This window comes from Dermacentor albipictus, chromosome 1 (assembly GCF_038994185.2).
Source record: "Dermacentor albipictus isolate Rhodes 1998 colony chromosome 1, USDA_Dalb.pri_finalv2, whole genome shotgun sequence".
In the NCBI taxonomy this organism is placed as follows: domain Eukaryota; kingdom Metazoa; phylum Arthropoda; class Arachnida; order Ixodida; family Ixodidae; genus Dermacentor; species Dermacentor albipictus.
Window position 1 is genome coordinate 157,478,725 of NC_091821.1, and position 18,208 is coordinate 157,496,932.

Consider the following 18,208-nt stretch of genomic DNA (forward strand, 5'->3'; position numbering starts at 1 on the left):
GAAATGCACCAAGCATCTCAAGGCACTGGCATGCCTGCGATAAATTCATAAGGGCGTTTCATTCGCTTGTCGAGACATGCGTGCATGGCTTAATGTTTTCAATATCAGGCTTCTGTGCTAGAGTTCCTGTGTTCGAATCCTGCCGTCGGACAATTTTAATGATGTTTATATTATTTATTACGCAGTAGATTGTTAAAAATGACGAGTTTACAAAGTCATAAGGCTGTTTGAAGCCAAAAAGACGAAGTTTAGGCAAATTCATGTACTTCCCATAATTCCCAGGCTGGTACAACTGTTCTCAGTGCAGCTCCCATAGACACTAGTGCCAGAGTTCCCTCCAGTAATTATTGTATGAAACTATGGGTGCAGGGACTATGTGGAAGAACAGTTTAAGGTACATAGAATAGTACATATATTTGTATTTACCATATTTTGGCTAATAAAAATAGGGGCAAACACTTTCTGATTCACCCTCATAGCTCAGTGCTGTCCAGTTACATGCAAGCGTAACCCCATCTGTCCAGTACACCGACAAATGAACATGGTAGGCATGCCTGTCATCATTGTTGGCTTGTTACCCATGGATGTGAATGCTGCTTCTGTGATCCTTAGTCATGCACATGATCGCAGGGCTGATCCCCAAAGACGCTACTTGATGAGTGGCAAATTTTTTACGACCACCAGCAGCGAATTTCTGTTATGGCCGCGCTGCCTAGGCTATTACACCTAACCAGTGCTGCTTCATGTGGTGTCAAAAACCAACATTGCAATGTGGTGCCTAGTTGACATAGATCCATTCGCAACGACTGTACAGCTCTCAGAAAGCTGAGAAACTATCTTGCCAATGAAAGCACGAGTACGGGGATCAATCTGCGCAGACTTTCTTAACAGCCGCCATTTTTTTCCGACATTGTGAGCGTGGATCACATCTAGAAAATCGAGCAATATGCTGTACGGCGATTGATTGCCGATATACATTAGTTAAACAGAGAATGTTAGTTCAACAAAGAAGGTGGCAGGCGATGGTGCTGCATAGATGTTTGGATAATTGCGCAGGTCTAAAAAATTGCTCCGCGACAGTGAGTGAATGAAGCCTTCTTTGGCTTGCCTAGGCCATGAGCCATGTTAATGGCAGTACTACTTGCTAACCAAAACTGAAAAAAATTGATTGTACTCGTCTTAAATTTTATATTCGTTCAAAATATGCTTGAAAAATTCAGAATATTAAAATTTGAACCAAAGCGAACATAAAAACAGCATCATATTTGACCGCATGGCCTCCATCTTGTTTGTTGATTGCCAATTTCAAGCGGCACGCTTGTTACTACCAACATGTGACAACAGTTCTTGCACATGTAATGCGTAGTGCAATGCATAATGCGCACCTTGGCGAGAAAAATGCAACAAGAACAAGGAAATCGACATCCCACTGACACAGACTTCTTTATGGCCCTTGAGATGGTGGTCGCAGCATGGAGTGCCACATATCGGGCTGTGATTAAGCGATCATCCAGGAATACCCATCTCTTACCTCAAGAACGCTAGTTTTGGTGCCAACCAACAGGCATCACATGTGGATTTGGCGCCAGATGTAAGTTAATATAGTTAGATTGCCTTTGGGTACATGAAATAAGATAAATTCCGCGCTCAGTATCGGATGCGTCGACAGCTGGTTGACAGCGTGCGCTGTAGAAATGCTGCTGCGTGCGTGGAGTGGTGTTGCTCTGCGTCAAGTGCCGAGTTACATAAAAAAAATCTCACAAGTGATCGTATCTCTGAAAGCAAGTGACCCAAGAATACTGCTCCATGGAAGTGCTGCCACTGCTGATCGACACATATGGCACACTATGTACTGTCAGCAATGCGGTTCTGTATCCTCGATCAAGCTTGCCAAAGTAGGCTAACAGAACTTTGACAATACAGTGGATTCTCTTTAAACAAAACCTCAAGGGACCAGGGAAATTGGTTCCGTTTATCAGGAGTTCCATTTACTGAGAGGTAAAGTCAAATACGCTTGCATGAATACAAAACCAACCAACCAACCATGAGGAAGGCAGTTCCGTTTAAGCAATTTCAGTTTATGAAGATTCCAATGTAAAGTATTGTTCTGCGACGCATTACCTATCTGTGCTGTCTCATTTCACACCAACAAAATTGTCGTGAAAGCAAATTTTTTTCGGCTTGCCTGCCAATTTTGTTATTGCAAGGTTCAACCGAATTACTTTTACAACACGTTTTCTGGTATGCATGCTCCATGGCACACTTGTTTCAGTAGTTAGATGTGCTCAGATAATGGCAATCAGATATGCATCTTGATTATTTCTTGTTTTCAATAAGATATTTGTTATAAAGTGAGATTGGTCTATATATCTTGGAAGCGAGCTTACTTTTCCAACGTTGCTTATGCAAGCACTTGACATTCTATGTTTCAAGAAAATCAATTTTCTATGCCTTCACACTTTATGCCATACATAGAGAACATTGCAAAACAAAATAAAATGAAGTTACCGACGGAGCCACAGCAGAAAGAAAATTGGCTTTTGAATTAAAAGCCCCCAAAATGTGCCTTTTCTAACAACTTTTTACCATGCCTTATAAATAATGATTTTCATTTCGGATTCTTTCTGTACATACTTTACTGCTTTGTGAACATATACTACTCTGCATCTCTTCTGTGCTGCTTAATTAAATCATGGCAGCAAAATTTGAGAAAATTCAAGATGTAGAGAGATGCAAGACACAGAAATGAAGAAAGTGATCACCTCCAATGTCCCTAAAATTGCCCCAGGTTCATCTCCTGTCACCAGTATTTTTTTTTTGCTGTAACATAATGCATAATTTTTGTTTTCAATACAAAAGAAAGTAATGAACATTGAAGCACAATGCCCCCCCCCCCCCGGACCTTTTTATTTTGTCATGGCATGCAAGCATCAGGTTTCGTGATGACTGCTGCTTGTTCCATGGACTAAAAAGCTAACTACAGCACTACAGAAGGAAAACAGGTGCTCTTTTGCAATATGCAAAAAATTGAAAGTATTTCATTTTATTTTACAATGTTCTTTATGTGTAAGTGTGATGGCGCAAATACCGTTTTTACTCAAATCTAACGAGCACTTTTTTTCCGATAAGGTGGGTCGAAAAATTGCATGCACGTTAGAATAGAGTGCGAGTCTAAATCTGAGTTACCATATCGCCATCAGCATTTCAAGATGGCCACCTCGTACGCGCTTCGAGCCTAGCTGCCATAGCTTCCTCCATGCGCTGTCGTACGTGTGCTCAGGCAATGCCTCCTTTCGCTTAGGTTAGTGCACTGTCCGCCTTCCTGGTCTTGCCGTTTTCTGCGTTTGCTCTATCAGCATGGAAGTGCCAACTGCAAAACATGCCGAGTTCATCACAATGCCAATATTAAAAGGAAAGCAATCACGTGTGCGGAGACAGCCGGAAATCGGGTCACATTACGGGCGTTTAGAGTTCCTGAAACTTGCATGCGGGACTGGTGCAAACAGGAGAGGTGTTCTACACAGGCGGCTGCTACGTATAACATGGCCACGTGGCCCGTATCTTAAAAGCAATCTGCAATAGAAACAGAGTCTACGCATCTAGGTGCACTGCGCTGTGTTCTCGTCGCTTCATTTGCATTGAAGCGATTTCCTCACTCCAGCATTTTGATGAAGAGTTTCTGCGGTCATTAAGTGAGTCGTGTTCATGTTTGCTTGCATGCATGTAATACTATCCTTGTTAATTTAGTTAGCGAATGTTTAAATGGCCAATAAACCTACTATCCTTACTTTTCGTATAGCTGTCTACTAATTTGCTATCGTAATTGATGCTTCACCTTTCGGGCAAAACTGCGACTTTATTTATTTATCACAACCTTCGTGCATTGTGAGTAAATCTTTGCTTTTCCAAATGAGAAAAAATTGTGTCTCTGTATGAAATAATGAGGTGCGCGTTACTGTAAAGGACTTTTTTTAGGTCATGGAAAATGGGTGCACGTTACAATTGAGTGTGCGTTAGAATAAAGTAAATATGGTAATTGTTTTTCTTTTTCTCACACTCTTTCAAAGTTTTAAGGTCGTGCAATTGTACAGGTCATGTTCTGGACATTATCGAAAATGTTTTTTCCTGCTGAAATAAAGGCGAGCATTAAAAAAGTTAGCTTGGTTTTGACGTATCAAGTAACATTGCTATTTTATATACAAAAAATTTGAAAATGTATAGTTCAGACGCACCTGTTATTTCTCTTATCTGAATTTCAAATGATCCATCACCAACTCTTGATTATTAAAGCTGCAGAGCCCAGCTTTCACAGCCGAGTTTAGAAGGGCAGGTATCCTAGCCAAGGTACCGATACATTTTTCGGCTTACATATGCAGTGTGTTTCTATTTGTCTAGCTGATGCATCTTGCAATTCAGCAACATGTTGCTAGATGGGCATGTTACTAGAAATAAGCGGCTATGGAATGTAAAAGCCAGCATTTTTAATTTAATGTAATGTATCAGTACTTCTTGATTGTTAGTATCACCCTATATGTTTATAAAGCAGCGACTGTTGTTCTTGTATTTGTTAATGTTTTGCTAAGCTTCATGTCAAACACACTGGCCAAAATTTTTCCTTTAGTCTGGTTTGGCACCCTGGTTAACATACTTACCCTGGTTAACATACTTCTCCACCCCCCACCCCCCTTTTGTTTCAGACAGCCCAGCCTCCATACATACTACTTTACAAGTTAACAAGGGATGCTAGCTCAAAAACAAAAGCACCTCATAGATGGCAAGGTCAATGCCAGCGTAGGGAATGATGCCAAGGAGGTTTGGTAGGTAGCCCTTGTAGAAGCTGCGGAAGCCTTCTTTCTGGTAGATTTGGCAGGCTGCATCTACTATTCCCTTGTACTGGCCAGTCTTGCGTAATGCCAAACGGGTTTTCAGCACCTGCATTGTCATAAAAAAAAAGGTAATGTGACAGGCATGATACAATACTGTGGATAATGTGAAGAAAGTAATGTACAGTTTGAAAAAAAAAAAAATGTGACAAAATATGAAAGCAAAAACCAAAAAAAGCTTAGGTTATACATTATTTCATTTACTGAGCCTTGAGCATTTGTTTCCACAGGTTTGCAAGGAATTAAGTTCAGCCCCTATAAAAATGCAAGCTACGAAAATTAAAAAGTGTACTAAACTGTTAACTAGTAGTTATTACAAGAAAAAGCAGGAATAAAATTACCATGGTTTGTCATTCTAAGCACTATTTATAGCTGGGTTGCATCTAAGACATGCTCTTACTCTACCTAAGACAAAATAATATGAAGCTAGTGACAAATTTCATTAGTTTCTGTTTAGACTATTTCTTATAAACAAGCTTTAGCAGAACTGAGATTACTACTTTATGCTGATAAATATAATTACAAAACTGTTGTGAATGACAGTGGAATCATAGCGATCATAGGGACGATTAAACAGCACAACACTAGGTTTGTCACGTATACTAGTACACATACTAGCAGATTTTAAATCCAGCCTGTATACCCAGGCTGAGGAAAGATTCAGCTTGTTACTGAAATACTGCATCCCATAAGTTTTTTTACCCTGCCTGCACATTTTCCAAAAATAGACAGTTGTTTTTACTTATGTATAGATTATACCAGCAAAATTCAGACAAAAATTTAATATTAGGAAGCTTTAATTGTGCCACAACTACAAGGAAGTCAAAATACAATGTATTCAGTGAAGCAAAACTTTATTCAGGTGCAAAAAAGACAGTCAGCTTTGGCTGTTTCAAGTTCTTACCAGGCACGAACAACTCATGCTCTAATTTCACCAAGCATTGCACGAGGCCGTGGTCGCCGCCCATGCATTCAACCTTACTTCACAGCAGGTGGAGGTACTCCTGCGTCTGCACCATAGTTGGCATTTCACGTGGCTCTTTGTCCACTGGCAATTCGTCCTCGTCAGGGCCACCAACAGTGTCAATTATCTCCGCATCCATCGCTGGGGCGACCACGGGAGCAGCACCGTCAGCCAATGCGAATGTCTTGAAATCGCCTTCTATCTCTTGGCCAGCAATGTTACGAACAGCCTCGTACAGATCGCTACAAGTCTGGTCATCATCAGGCTGGTTATCGTCAGGGTCGATGACGACGGTGCAGGAAAAGCCGGCATGCACAAAGCAGTTGGCGACCTTCTAAGGAGCAGCGACGTCGAAACTGGCAGCAAGGAGGCGAAGAGTTGACATGAAGGCGAGGGAGAGGAGTGACTGGCTTCCAAACGGCTTGCAGACTGGACAGCTAATGAGGAGGGGAAGGCAGTGGCCGCTTTTCTAGGGAGGTGCGGAGTTTACGGAAGCGTACGAGAGTACTACACTGGAAAGTGCCGCAAATGGCATGGCTCATGCTGGTGTATATGACAAAAATTCAAGGGTTTTCAAGGACTTTCAAGGCCCTGTGTGTGGATTTCCAAGGACCACATTCCCTGTTAGAAATCCAAATAAGACAGATGTTCAGCGGTAGCCAGAGGCTTGAAATGATGAGAATTCACTGAAGGGGATTGTCGCTGGAGCCAACGTTTTAACAAAGAAACTTGTCTTCAGACAAAACGATGGCTCCAGCGATATTTCCTTTTTCGACCACTTCTCATCATTGTTTGTTAGAGTTACACGGATGACCACTTTCAGTGTGTTAGAAGATCGAAACATTTATTCGCTAAAGAAGATCAACCAAGCAAGCACTGACTCAGTCCTTAGGTGGCCTCATTTTGCTTCTCTTGAATTTTTATGTTGATGTACAAGATCTCCTGCTGCTTGCTCTAGACCGTCTTCCTTACGCTGTTTGACTTCATGATGCAAGTCAGGACACTGGTTGCCGCTGCTTTTTCTGCATACGAGTCTGTTGAAGCAGTCAATTCTGCAACAGCGGCTTATAGTTTCTTTTTCTTCATTCTGAGAGCTTCAATCTCTTCATCAATGCAACGTTTCTTTCTCCGTTTTGCATCTTCACACTCCTGCTTTTTCTGTGTTTCCAAAAAGGCATGGTATTGGTTCCTCGCAGAAGCCAAGATGCTCTTAATTACTTTGTGATGGGCACATTGAAAATGCCACCTGCTACATGTACAGCATCACAGATAATGCACTGCGAAATGTGAGCCACTTCTTTCATGTTCTCTACTGAAACCTGGCGATTCACACTGAATCCTCTCTATACTTGCTTGGCCATGACTAAGTGTAAGCAGCAGTTTTACAACCCTCCAAAGCTCCGCATAGGCCGAGCCAACCTTTAAAAGTTTACGAAAAAACTTGTCAAGTGTATGTGAGCTCCTTTCAAATAGCTGCAACTCATGTTTGCACTCCTATAGCAGTCCAATGAACTGTTGCAAGCGCAATATCCCTTGAATGCTCATAGATTCTCTCTGCTGAAATGAGTGCATCCAGAACTTTCTTTAAGCCTTCCAGACACTCATCCGGCTTCGATGACATCTGCCTGGGGCCTAGTGAAGAGAGGCCTCTCACAATGGGATATCGCAGGGGGCTCTTCTCCAGGATCTTTTTTGTGACACTTAGAAAAAACTGCTTGCACTGCATGCGAAATGCAAATGTGTGGGATTCTCACCCGTGCTCTTCGGACAAAGGAACGACAACACAGTAGTACAAACAATCACAAAGGCATTTATTGCACCTTTCATAGACTAATGCCTGCTAGCCGAGTTGCTATCCACAAAACATGCCGATGGGCGGGTGACAAATCGCGGAATTCAGACTCACCGCGATCGTATAATGAGCGAATATGTTCACCCCACGTTGGACACCAAGGCCTGGTCGTTCACGTGTACGGTTACGCGAACATAGGTGCGTTCGAACGATCGTATTCGTCCATTCCGGGGTAGGCCTCACGACACTGTCTCACAGAAGCATGGATAGACGCGTGTGCAGAACGTCCGTGCTGCTTGTCGACCCCGAGCCAAAGAGGAAGAGCCTTCTCCTTTTTGCGCCAAAATAACCCTGCTGTTAGGTGGCGTTTTCAGGTCAACAATCGCGCCATCTCTCGTACTGCGCATCGAAAAGACCGACTGCCGCTGGCACCAATCCACGCGGTGAAGCCGGATTACAGGAGATGGGAGCTGTGCGGGAAAACAACATATCAGAGTCGCGCATCCCCATAAATGCAGCTTTCACACTTACTTTGTGGCTTTTAAGAAGCTGCTCGGCTATGTGGCCAACATCTATCTTCTCGAGTGGCATATGGCTGTTTAAATCTTCAAAGTCAATCTTCAGGAGGCCAGCGATTCCCACTGATGAACAGAGAACAGAAGACTTGAGAAACTTTCTTAGCAGTTTTCTGACAATATTCTCAAGCCCTTTGCCAAAAAGAACCTAACTGGCTTATCTGTCTGAAAGTGTGTCAGAAATGGCTGGAGGGTCATCGCAATAGCAAGTGCAAACTTGAGCTTTGCTACCACTAGTGGGTCGCAGCAAAAGTCACAAACATTCTGAAAAGAAGCACACTTGGGAAGGTTCACTTCTTTGCTCCTTGCTACTTCCCATACTCTTTGACGTCAGGCCAGAGAAGCAGAACCCACTCTATCACTGGGACGTTCTTAATCCACCGATGTGCACAGAACTTGAGAGGAAACAGAGTTTGTCCGGTGACAGCTACAAACTATTCTCTCTGGGCAGGTGCATCAAAAAACAGCCTACTCACATTTGAGAACAAAATTTCCAAGCTCCATTTGCTTGCTGTAAGACCTGCCTAGTAGGCATTATGCACAGTGTGCAAGCTACAGCTGTCTAAGTCTAAGCACCTCACCCGATAGTTCTTCTGTAGGTACTCCTGCAGGACTCTGCATGCATTGAGATTCACATTGGGTCCGTCCATTGATACTTGCACTATTGTATGTAACAGAAGTGGTTCTAAAGCACCAAGCAGTTTGTATTGCAGGTCTTCAGCCCTGGCATGGCCCATAAACACAGATGTGAAGTAGCCTACGGTGACCGACTGAGATGCATCCCGGTACCTTAGATGAACGTCCATTTGCTTTTGCTGGCAATTCTGATTCAGAGACTTGTCAAACAAGACAACATAGTAGTCACTGTTCTCTATCTCCCACTGCAGAGAGGCAAGAAAGAATGGCCTCAAACCATGGCATGCGATATACGAGCACTTCTGCTCTCCGTAAGTGAAAGATTGTGCCACCTCACTGTATGGAAACATCCTCTTAAACAATTAATTTACTTGTGATGACGAATGATATCAATAGTGCGATGTTTTAACCTTCAATGTCCACAGAATTTCTGTGTCCATCACAAGTTCATGCTTCTTGCACGCATCCATCAAGCTTGACGAATGCAATGGCGCTGGCTGTGGTTCATTCACTTGACATTAAGATATAGTCAGGAAGGTCCTTATCATGCAGCTACTCCCGGTGGCTTGCATGTGCTATCTATGCATTGCACTTTTTAGGTGGCTTTTTAGTGCCGCCTCCCCCATGGCAGTGATGTCGAAACACTTACAGCAAACTTTGCATTTTGCCTTGTGTGGATTTGACATGTCCGGCGCAAGCCACTCTCGGTAGTTGTCGTTGTTCAGCTACGACCTCCAAAATTTGCATTTTTCGGGCATTGTTGGCACGCATGTTTACTGGCACGCACTACGCTGCAGATGCACAAAATGTCACGATACCACCATACACGCACACCCAAGCACAACATGTGCACTAAATCTCGCAATACAACTGCACATACACATATGAGCACTATGCGCGCACAAAATGTCACGATGGAACCGTACACGCATGCATAAACATTACATGTGCACAAAATGTGCGATACAACCGCACACGCAAGCGCTAAACAGGCGCAAAATGTCACGATTCGACCGTGCAAATGCGCACACACTGGCGGCCATTTCTCTACTCAACTGGAAAGTAACACAGGAAATGGGTGAGAGGAAACGGTGGATAAGCCAGCGTCACTGTGGCCAGATGTTCACGAGTGTCCGCTAGGCACGTGCAATTACTTGACTTTGTACGAAATTTACACCCTATTTTTAACAAAATCGCAGCGGGCATTCAGGTGGGTTAAAATTTTATCAAATACAATCACTGAAAGTTTATTAGAAATAAAAATTTAAAAAATTCAAGCATTTTCAAGGATCTGTGAAAATTCCAAGACTTCAAGGCCTTGAAAATAATCTTTTCAAATTCAAGGGTTTTCAAGGGTTTCAAGAACCCGCATGAACCTTTATGACTCGAATCTGAGGTTGCGTTTGTTGTGCTCAAAAAACAATTAGCCACTCATTGTGGGTAGGCAGTGCGATCGTGAAAACTACAGCTTTGCAGTAGTGGCTTTGCATGATCACTGGGCAATTTTTCCCCAAAGTGTGCAGCAGCGAAATTTGCAAAATGAGAGTTTTTCGGCGTACCATTGTCTACAACACTGTGCTAATTCTATGGTTTGAGTGTCGGTGTTCACGCACAGCCGCGCCCGCACCATTGATAAATGTCTAGAACAAAATTCAATGACTCTACCATGCATTTTGACTATTTGTCTAAAGTCGGATGGTGCGAATTGAGCATGACCAGCTCGAGAAAATCATCAGGGAAACACCAGCTTGCGCTGACCTGCCATGTTGACAGCCTGACTCGCTGCTGGTGATGCTCGGATTTTTCATGTTTTTGGCAAGTTATCCGTCGATTTGCACCATCAAAAATGCAACGAAGCTAGGGGCGGGGTTTCATTGCAATGTAGGTCAATTACGGTGAGCAAATTTTTAGACCGGCTTCCACAAAGTCGTCTTCCCGATTTTTGTTAACGTAGCTCCTTGCGTCGAGCATGGCACTTACAATCGGAGGGACACTTGTGCTTTTCAACACGTTTCAGCGCCAGAAATGCTCTTTATAATGGTAAAAGTTTGCTAATTGACCGCACCCCATGGAATACTACGGCGCAAATCTGCCTGCGGTCTTTTGGCCACTTTTAGCCATCCAAGAGATCGTGATTTTCTGGCATCGCAAAGCATCAGGAAAACGTTATTTTCGTGTGGATTCTATCCCGGGGGACACCAGCGATGCGATTGTGACCGAGATTAACGGTTCGGGCGTGCTGCGCCATGAAATTTGACAGCTTCCGTTTGCTCCGCAGTAAGCAGCTGGGAGCACTCGGCACTTGCTTGGTACTCGTTACTAGGTGGTCATCAGTCGTGGGTTTGGTACTTTTGTGGCCTGTTCTGTGCCTGCGTGAGACTAATTCGCCAGCGGTGTTAATTTGACACCGCATGCGCAAAAGGGTCGCTGCCGCTCGGCGGCGGCAATGCCTCAGCTCGCCACTTCGCTCCAAGTGGGTCAAGCTCTTCGTGCACTTCGAGTAATGCGGCTTAAAATGCATGCGTTTGGGTCGGGGCCAGAAGGAATTTCGAATAAAGCAATACAGTCAAACCTTGATATATTGAACATGGATATATCAATTATTGCGTATATCGAATGAGAGTTGCAAATGCTGGCGGTGGCATGTGTGCAAACCATGTTGGCCCCATTGCTGTAAATATCAAACACTTTCTATATTACCTGGAAAATCGCATGCATTTAAATTTTTTTTTATTTCGAATGGGGTCGGTCATAAAATGGATATATCGAACTCCGCCACCCCAGACTAGGTGGGCTCTGTTGACAGGCGGTGAGCTGTCCCGCAACACCCTTGAAGATAGCAGTGGCGCGATGGGCACTGCAGACAGCTCCACACTACAGCTGCACACATCGATCGCGTCGAAGGCACCATTTGAAAGTAGCAGCGTACACATGTGGCAGCTTGGCTAGTTTGACAACGTCAACGACGCGTTGCATTTGCCGCACAGACTCCACCTCGGTGCCGCACTCTGTGCCTGCCGAGCCTCGTGAGGACTGGCGGTTTACATCCCGAAAGTAGATGCATGGCAGCGTGCGCTCACTGGGCTCACTCATAGACCCCTTGGCAGGTGCCACTTCATACTTTGTTATTGACAGTGTTTCAAAATACTTCGATTTACAGACTTGGAGATTGCAGCAGAAGTAGTGGCCAAACGAAGACGCTGCCGAGGTTGATCCCGCAAGCACTGATGTTGCCCCACTCCAGACTTCAACTGAGGCTGTAGCTGCTTTGGCTCTTCTACGCTGCTAATGCGGCGCAATAGAAGGCACCGGCCTATCACTTGTGGATCGTTTAGACTATGCTGAAGACTCCATCTTTAAGCACGCGGCTGCCAATAAGCAGCAGGCTACCCTGCTGCAGTACTTTCAGTCAAATAAATATAGTTTGTGTGAAGCTTCAAGTGAGTATTTACTGCGCCACGATTGGGGCGCGATCAGGGATCGTTGTTCGGAGCACACGTTTGGTTGCGCTGCGTGCGATTGGCGTAGGGTCTACGCCAACTTCGTGCAGTTGACGAAGTAGGCGCGGCCTAGTGGTAAAATTGACTGTGCGCTCACGGCTGACGAAGTTGGTGCGGCCTAGGCCAATTGCGTGCGGCAACACCGGACGCGCACTCTGAACAACGATGCTGTGCCCTTACTTGAATGATTGATTGATTTGCAGAAGTTTCTGACGCAAATTCTGGCTATATCAAACCATCTCTCAATCACCGCGCTGTTCTATATATCGAGGTTTGACTGTATTTTGAGTGAAGCGATTTCGTTATAATGAGGGATTACTGTACCATATTGAATGCTGTTGCATATGTGAATGTAAGCAATACTAATTCTCTAAAATTTGTACAGTTGAAGCCAGCATTAGTACCGGGGGATAGATAGGATATTAATGAGACAAAAGGAGCACTTTTATGAACCATTTGGTTAAGGAACTGAGGCAGTGAACATGCACACACACATGCGCACAAGCACATAGGTATGCAAGCACAACTGACAAAGCCACCAGAAAAATACTCGTAGACAGAGAACTGGATTGTGCAGCCTGCTCACCTCCATAGGGTAGATACTTGTTTGGGCGATGCTCCCAGCAAGGGAACCCGCAAAGAAACGTTCAAAGATACCCAGATCACGGTTTGAGTCGCCCTTGATCAGCCGCTTTGCCTGCATACCATCACCATAAAAAAAAAAAAAACACTATATATACACCTGAGGCAGTACATGTACCACCGATACATATCATCTAGCCCCTCAAACTCTGGTATGTATGGGCACAGCAAGCCAATGAAACCACAGCATTCAGTCCGTGTGTGTGTGACTGTCCCACATTTCAGCATGTCTCAGAGCTGTGGTTTCAATGGCACCCTGTATCTGTAGATTCAACAGTTCGAAATATTATTTACAAGTACAAATGGGACAGGATATACCAAGAACTAAGAGCAAGCAAATGTGCAAGGGTGTGCCTAAATTATATATAAAACTCAATTCAAGTACAGCTAAATTTTGATAATTGCTCTTCGTATAAAGGGTTATCTTTAAAAGAACACCAATAACTAACAAATGAGGCACATACACTTCAGTTTTCCCCTCAGCTACCACACGTTCAGCATTAAGACCAATGGTGAAGCATAGATCCAGTACTAGGAGAGAAGTGATCCGAGAAATTGATATAAGTATTAAAAAGATTTGCTAACTGTATGAAAGCATGGATGGCTTTCTTCAAGCCCCAGTACCTATTTATCAGCTTCAGAAGAGGATGATCTTACGTGCCATGCTGGTAACTGACAAGGATGTTTGTCCTTTTGCTCATGCAGTTGGAGGTGGTGGTAGTAAATGCAGCAGGTTTTATATGTCCAACATCTTATTTGTTATAACTTCTTTACCTCACTTTAACATTGTTCATTCTGCTGCAGCTGTTCAATAAGCATAAAGTGCAAGTTGTAACCTAATTCCTTGTAATGTGGCCCTTGCTGTAAAGTAAAATCATTAATTACAAAGCATAAGGAGTGCATGCAGAAATATGTGCAAGCCAACCTTTTCGTAGGCAAGAAACTTGAGTGCGCTTTCAGGAGCTATCTTGATAACATTGATGCCATTGCCACGCCACAGGGACTGTACGCCCCCTTCTTGCAACATGTGCCGTAAGCACTGTTGGATAGACTGGAACTCGGTACCTCGAACCTGTTAACCACAATGGAGATGGAGAAGAAAACAGAGCTTAATTAGCTCATAGTTACAGAAAAGCAAATGTAGAACAGTGTAGCTAGCAACACTGCACATTACATGCAGAATAGGTTTCTTAGCCAAATTTCCAGAAAAATTAAATTTCGTAGAGATCTACAGGCTGAAGTCATCAATTTCACACAAGAACACCTCAGAAGCAGCGGTATGAAAACTTAGAGCAAAGACAGCATGTAATTTCGAAGTACTAGCAGGATCAGTACAGATGAAGTTTGCAAGCGTGCATACTAAAATGCATTTTCATTACATATGTCCCTGACAACGCTTGCTCTTAAGCAGAATATTCGAAACAATGGCCTGTTTATGAGGCATGCCATAGTGGGGGACTCCGAAAATTTGGCCACGTTAGGTTCTTTAACGTGCACCTGAATCTAAGTACACAGTTGTTTTCGCAATTTACCCCCATCGAAATGCGGCCGCCGTGGCCAGGATTCGATCCTGTGATTCCGTGCTTAGCAGCCCAACACCACAGAGAATATTCGAAATCCACATGTGCCTATGTTATCAGTGGATACAAATTAAAATAAACTATGGATGCATAGCTACCTTTAGGCTAAAAGAATGCAAATAAAGATTACCGCATTAAGGGGGGATGCTAGTCAAAAATTGTTTTTAAAAGTTATTTATACTAGAGGATGGAAAATTGAGCCAATTAGAGAGTTCTTCAAGCAGATTTTGAATCTGTTATTAGTTTTTGTCTAGCTTCTACATTTCTTGAATTATGTCCTATACAATTGCAAGATATAGTGATCTTTGTGGGCACTTTCTTGTGTATAAAATTTTCACAAAAGATATCATGCTGGTGCTTATGCAGCTCTTTGCAGACCGCAACGTGCCGACATCTATCTAAACAGCATGCACAATTACTGGAACTATGCAAACAAGAATTACAACACTTTAACAAATTTTTTCACAAACTCATGAAATATAACCCTGTACTTTTGCGACCACTGCTGAGAGATATTGCAATTTTAAGTAGATATCAGCATTTTGCATATCTTAAAGAATATGTATGCCAAATTTCTTTAGTATAGGACACTTATAAGTGCACAAGGTTATTCTCATGGGATTGTGAAAAAAGTTAGGTAAAGTGTACTGCTCATTTTTTTTTTTAGTAGTTCCACTCATTGTACATGCTATTCGGATACACATTGGCACTTTGCAGTCTACAAAGAGCTAAATAAACTATAGCACGATTCTTTCTTGTGAACATTTATAACACAAGAAAGTGCCCGCAAAGATCACTATATTTAGCCATTGTATAGGAAATAACTCAAGATAGCTAGACAAAAATTAACGAAATATTTTAAATCTGCTTGAAGAACTCTCTAACTGGATGAATTTAAAAACCTCTAGCGTAAATAATAAAGAATTTTATTTTTCTAGTAGCAGCTCCACTTAAACCAAGGACATATATATTTGTTCGAGGTGCTCATTATATACCTGGAGAAAGACTTTGAGGCGGTCTAGAGGGGCAGTACATGTTCGGGACACTGCACCGGCAACTCCTCCAGCAACCAAATGGCGCCACCACATGCCCGTGTGTATCTCTTCCTCAGTGAAGTCGTCTGGCACCAAGGAGTCTTCCCCAAGATCTACAAACTAGCCAACAAAACAAGAGGGTGAAACCGGAGGGGCAGCAGTAGACATACTGACATAAAAACAGGTACCACAAGGAGCAAGTGTAGCTTAGGGCTGGGCTTGTTCCAGTTAATAGGAAGATCACTCAAACCAAAAACACAGAAACCCCCATAGCCTTCTCTTCACGAATGTCAACATATCAGTTCCTTGCAGGGTCTCCCATGCTTAACATACACTACACAATGAGCTGATTAGTTAATACATAACTAAACATCTGCATAACTTTTCTGCAGTGGCTTGAATGATCCTAAACTACAGCCCTACCCTATTATTATTATTACATTAAACAGGCAAGGTAAGTGAAAAAAGAAGTTTCACATTCAAAAACAGTTTCACTTATATTTTTGTAGTTAATAATCAGTAATACAAGACTTCTTCAGCCACCATACCGTCCACCTTAAAATAAAACAGTTTCCACTTGGCAAATGTGCAAAGAACCACATGAGTGTGGATTCCTTCTCACGATGGCTGCTAGCCCTTAGTGGGTAGACATGGATGCATGGCATGCATATCTTGTAAAGACTTTCTTCCATGTTTGTAATGCAGTTATAATAGCTTGTATGCCTTGTTTGATGATGCACAAAAGTGCCGTTGCCTTTCCACTGTAATAACATTAATCATCATCCCTGTCAGGTGCACCCCATGTGACCATAACATCCTTCACTGGCCACATGTCTATTTCAAAGCCTCTCATTGTGCTTCATTATGACCCTCATTACTATAGTTGACACAAATTACAAGCCACATTTTGAAAAACCAAACTTTTATACCATGTTAACATAGTAAACACTCCAGACTGAAAATTGGAGGAACAAGTAAAGCCAGATAATGCCTCTGCAATTTCATGTTCCTGCTTAGTTTCTGTCTTTTTTTTTTAGAAATTTAGACTCGTCAAACAAAGGTGTGCAAGTAGACTCTTTACAGTGAACTGCTAAATGACTATTATCTGCTTGTTACATTGTTTTGGTATTGCCTGGAAGTCAGTCAGAAAATGTCCTGTCGGTCCTATGTAAAATTTACTACAGCTTAGTGGGAATTCATACACTACTTCTGATATGCAGTTAGTGCACTTTCACTGCATGATTGGTGGAGCATGTTCGCCGTCTTTCTTTACGCATAAGATTGCATGCGCTGGGAGAGTATGCACAGAGCAGAAGAAACTACATTTATTTCATGTCTGCTGGATACTTTCTACAATTTATGAGACACCTTGGGGTACACATGTAAATACATGCACTGGCATTTTTTTCTTTTTACTTTCCCACCTCTGTTAAATAAGACTAAGTTTCTAAAAGAGGCAAAAACTAAGCAGGAATGTGAAATTTCATTTGGAAAGCATATTTAGCGCCAGCAAACAAGGACAGAAGGGAGACGACACCAAAATGCACTAGCTTCAACAGCTCTATTTTCAGGAAACACACCTATTTAACCCATGCACAGTGGCGTCACCTCATCCAAATCTTAACCATCCAAAAAAGCCGTTTCCTTATCTAACAAGTCGACCGAAGGGGAATTAACACATGCATCACGATTCTCACAGATAGCCTGAGCCTCAATAATCTCTCGCACATCTTTATCTTTGTACTTCGCAAGAACCCGGCAGGATCCATACACCGGTGCACAGCCGCATTCCTGACGGTGAGTTGACAGATGACCGTATTGCTTATTTTTCATGTTTAGGCTATGTTCGTAATGGTTTTGGCAAAAAAAAAAAAAAAGTTTTCTTTTCTCGCAAGAAAAGCTAAGAATTCTTAATATTGACGACCCATTTTTAGTTAGAAGCTCTGCAGAAATCGTAGATTTCCTGAAAGAAAATTCTGACAAAAGCTTATCAGCCTGCTCCTTTGACATAAAGGACTTGTACTACTCCTTGCCTCAAAAGAAACCAATAACTTGCGTAGAAGAGTGCATAGATGAGTATGGCGTGGTTTCATTTCAAAATGCAGCCGGTTTATCCGTTCGGGGATTTTTAGATATGCTTAGGTAGTTTCTACCTTCACTCCACGTATGCAGCATGGAATGACGACATATTCATTCAAAAGCAGGGGGTTTGCATCGGTTCATGTTTGGCACCTATACTAAGTGACATTTTTCTAGCTCACCATAACAAAAACCTGTCCCAATCCTTGTCGGAGCACAGGGTGGTTAAAGTTGTCAGGTACGTTGATGACTATCTTGTCCTTTTCGAACCAGACGCATGTTTTACTGTAGGCAAGCTTAACGAAGTTTTTTCTGCAGGCTTTAGCCCACCCACTTACTCTCACGATTGAAGAGCCCACCGATAACGTGCTGCGTTTCTTAGATATTCAACTCGAGTTCATGGAACGGCACACATGTTGGGAGCATAAACCTAGAGCTAATAAGTTGCCGTATCGGTCAGCCCACTCGAAGCTCGTCAAGAGAAGCATTGCCAACTTATGCTTTGGAAATGCATTAGGGAAAT

At 42.8% G+C, this 18,208-nt stretch overlaps 1 protein-coding gene across 5 annotated transcripts in view; it reads right to left on the bottom strand.

Moving 5' to 3' along the window:
- The window catches only part of LOC135916576 (calcium-binding mitochondrial carrier protein SCaMC-2-B-like), a 94,886-nt gene that overhangs the window by 68,249 nt on the left and 8,429 nt on the right, over positions 1 to 18,208 (bottom strand). For all 5 annotated transcript variants that reach the window (XR_011509267.1, XM_065450013.1, XM_065450015.1 and 2 more), the window contains exons 5-8: positions 15,568 to 15,726; positions 13,918 to 14,064; positions 12,937 to 13,047; positions 4,765 to 4,932 (exon numbers count right to left, since the gene is read on the bottom strand). Coding sequence is in view for 4 of the 5 variants with exons in the window: in XM_065450013.1 (XP_065306085.1) it covers positions 4,765 to 4,932; positions 12,937 to 13,047; positions 13,918 to 14,064; positions 15,568 to 15,726 (585 nt within the window). In the remaining variant the exon portion in view is untranslated. The remainder of the gene's footprint in view (positions 1 to 4,764; positions 4,933 to 12,936; positions 13,048 to 13,917; positions 14,065 to 15,567; positions 15,727 to 18,208) is intronic.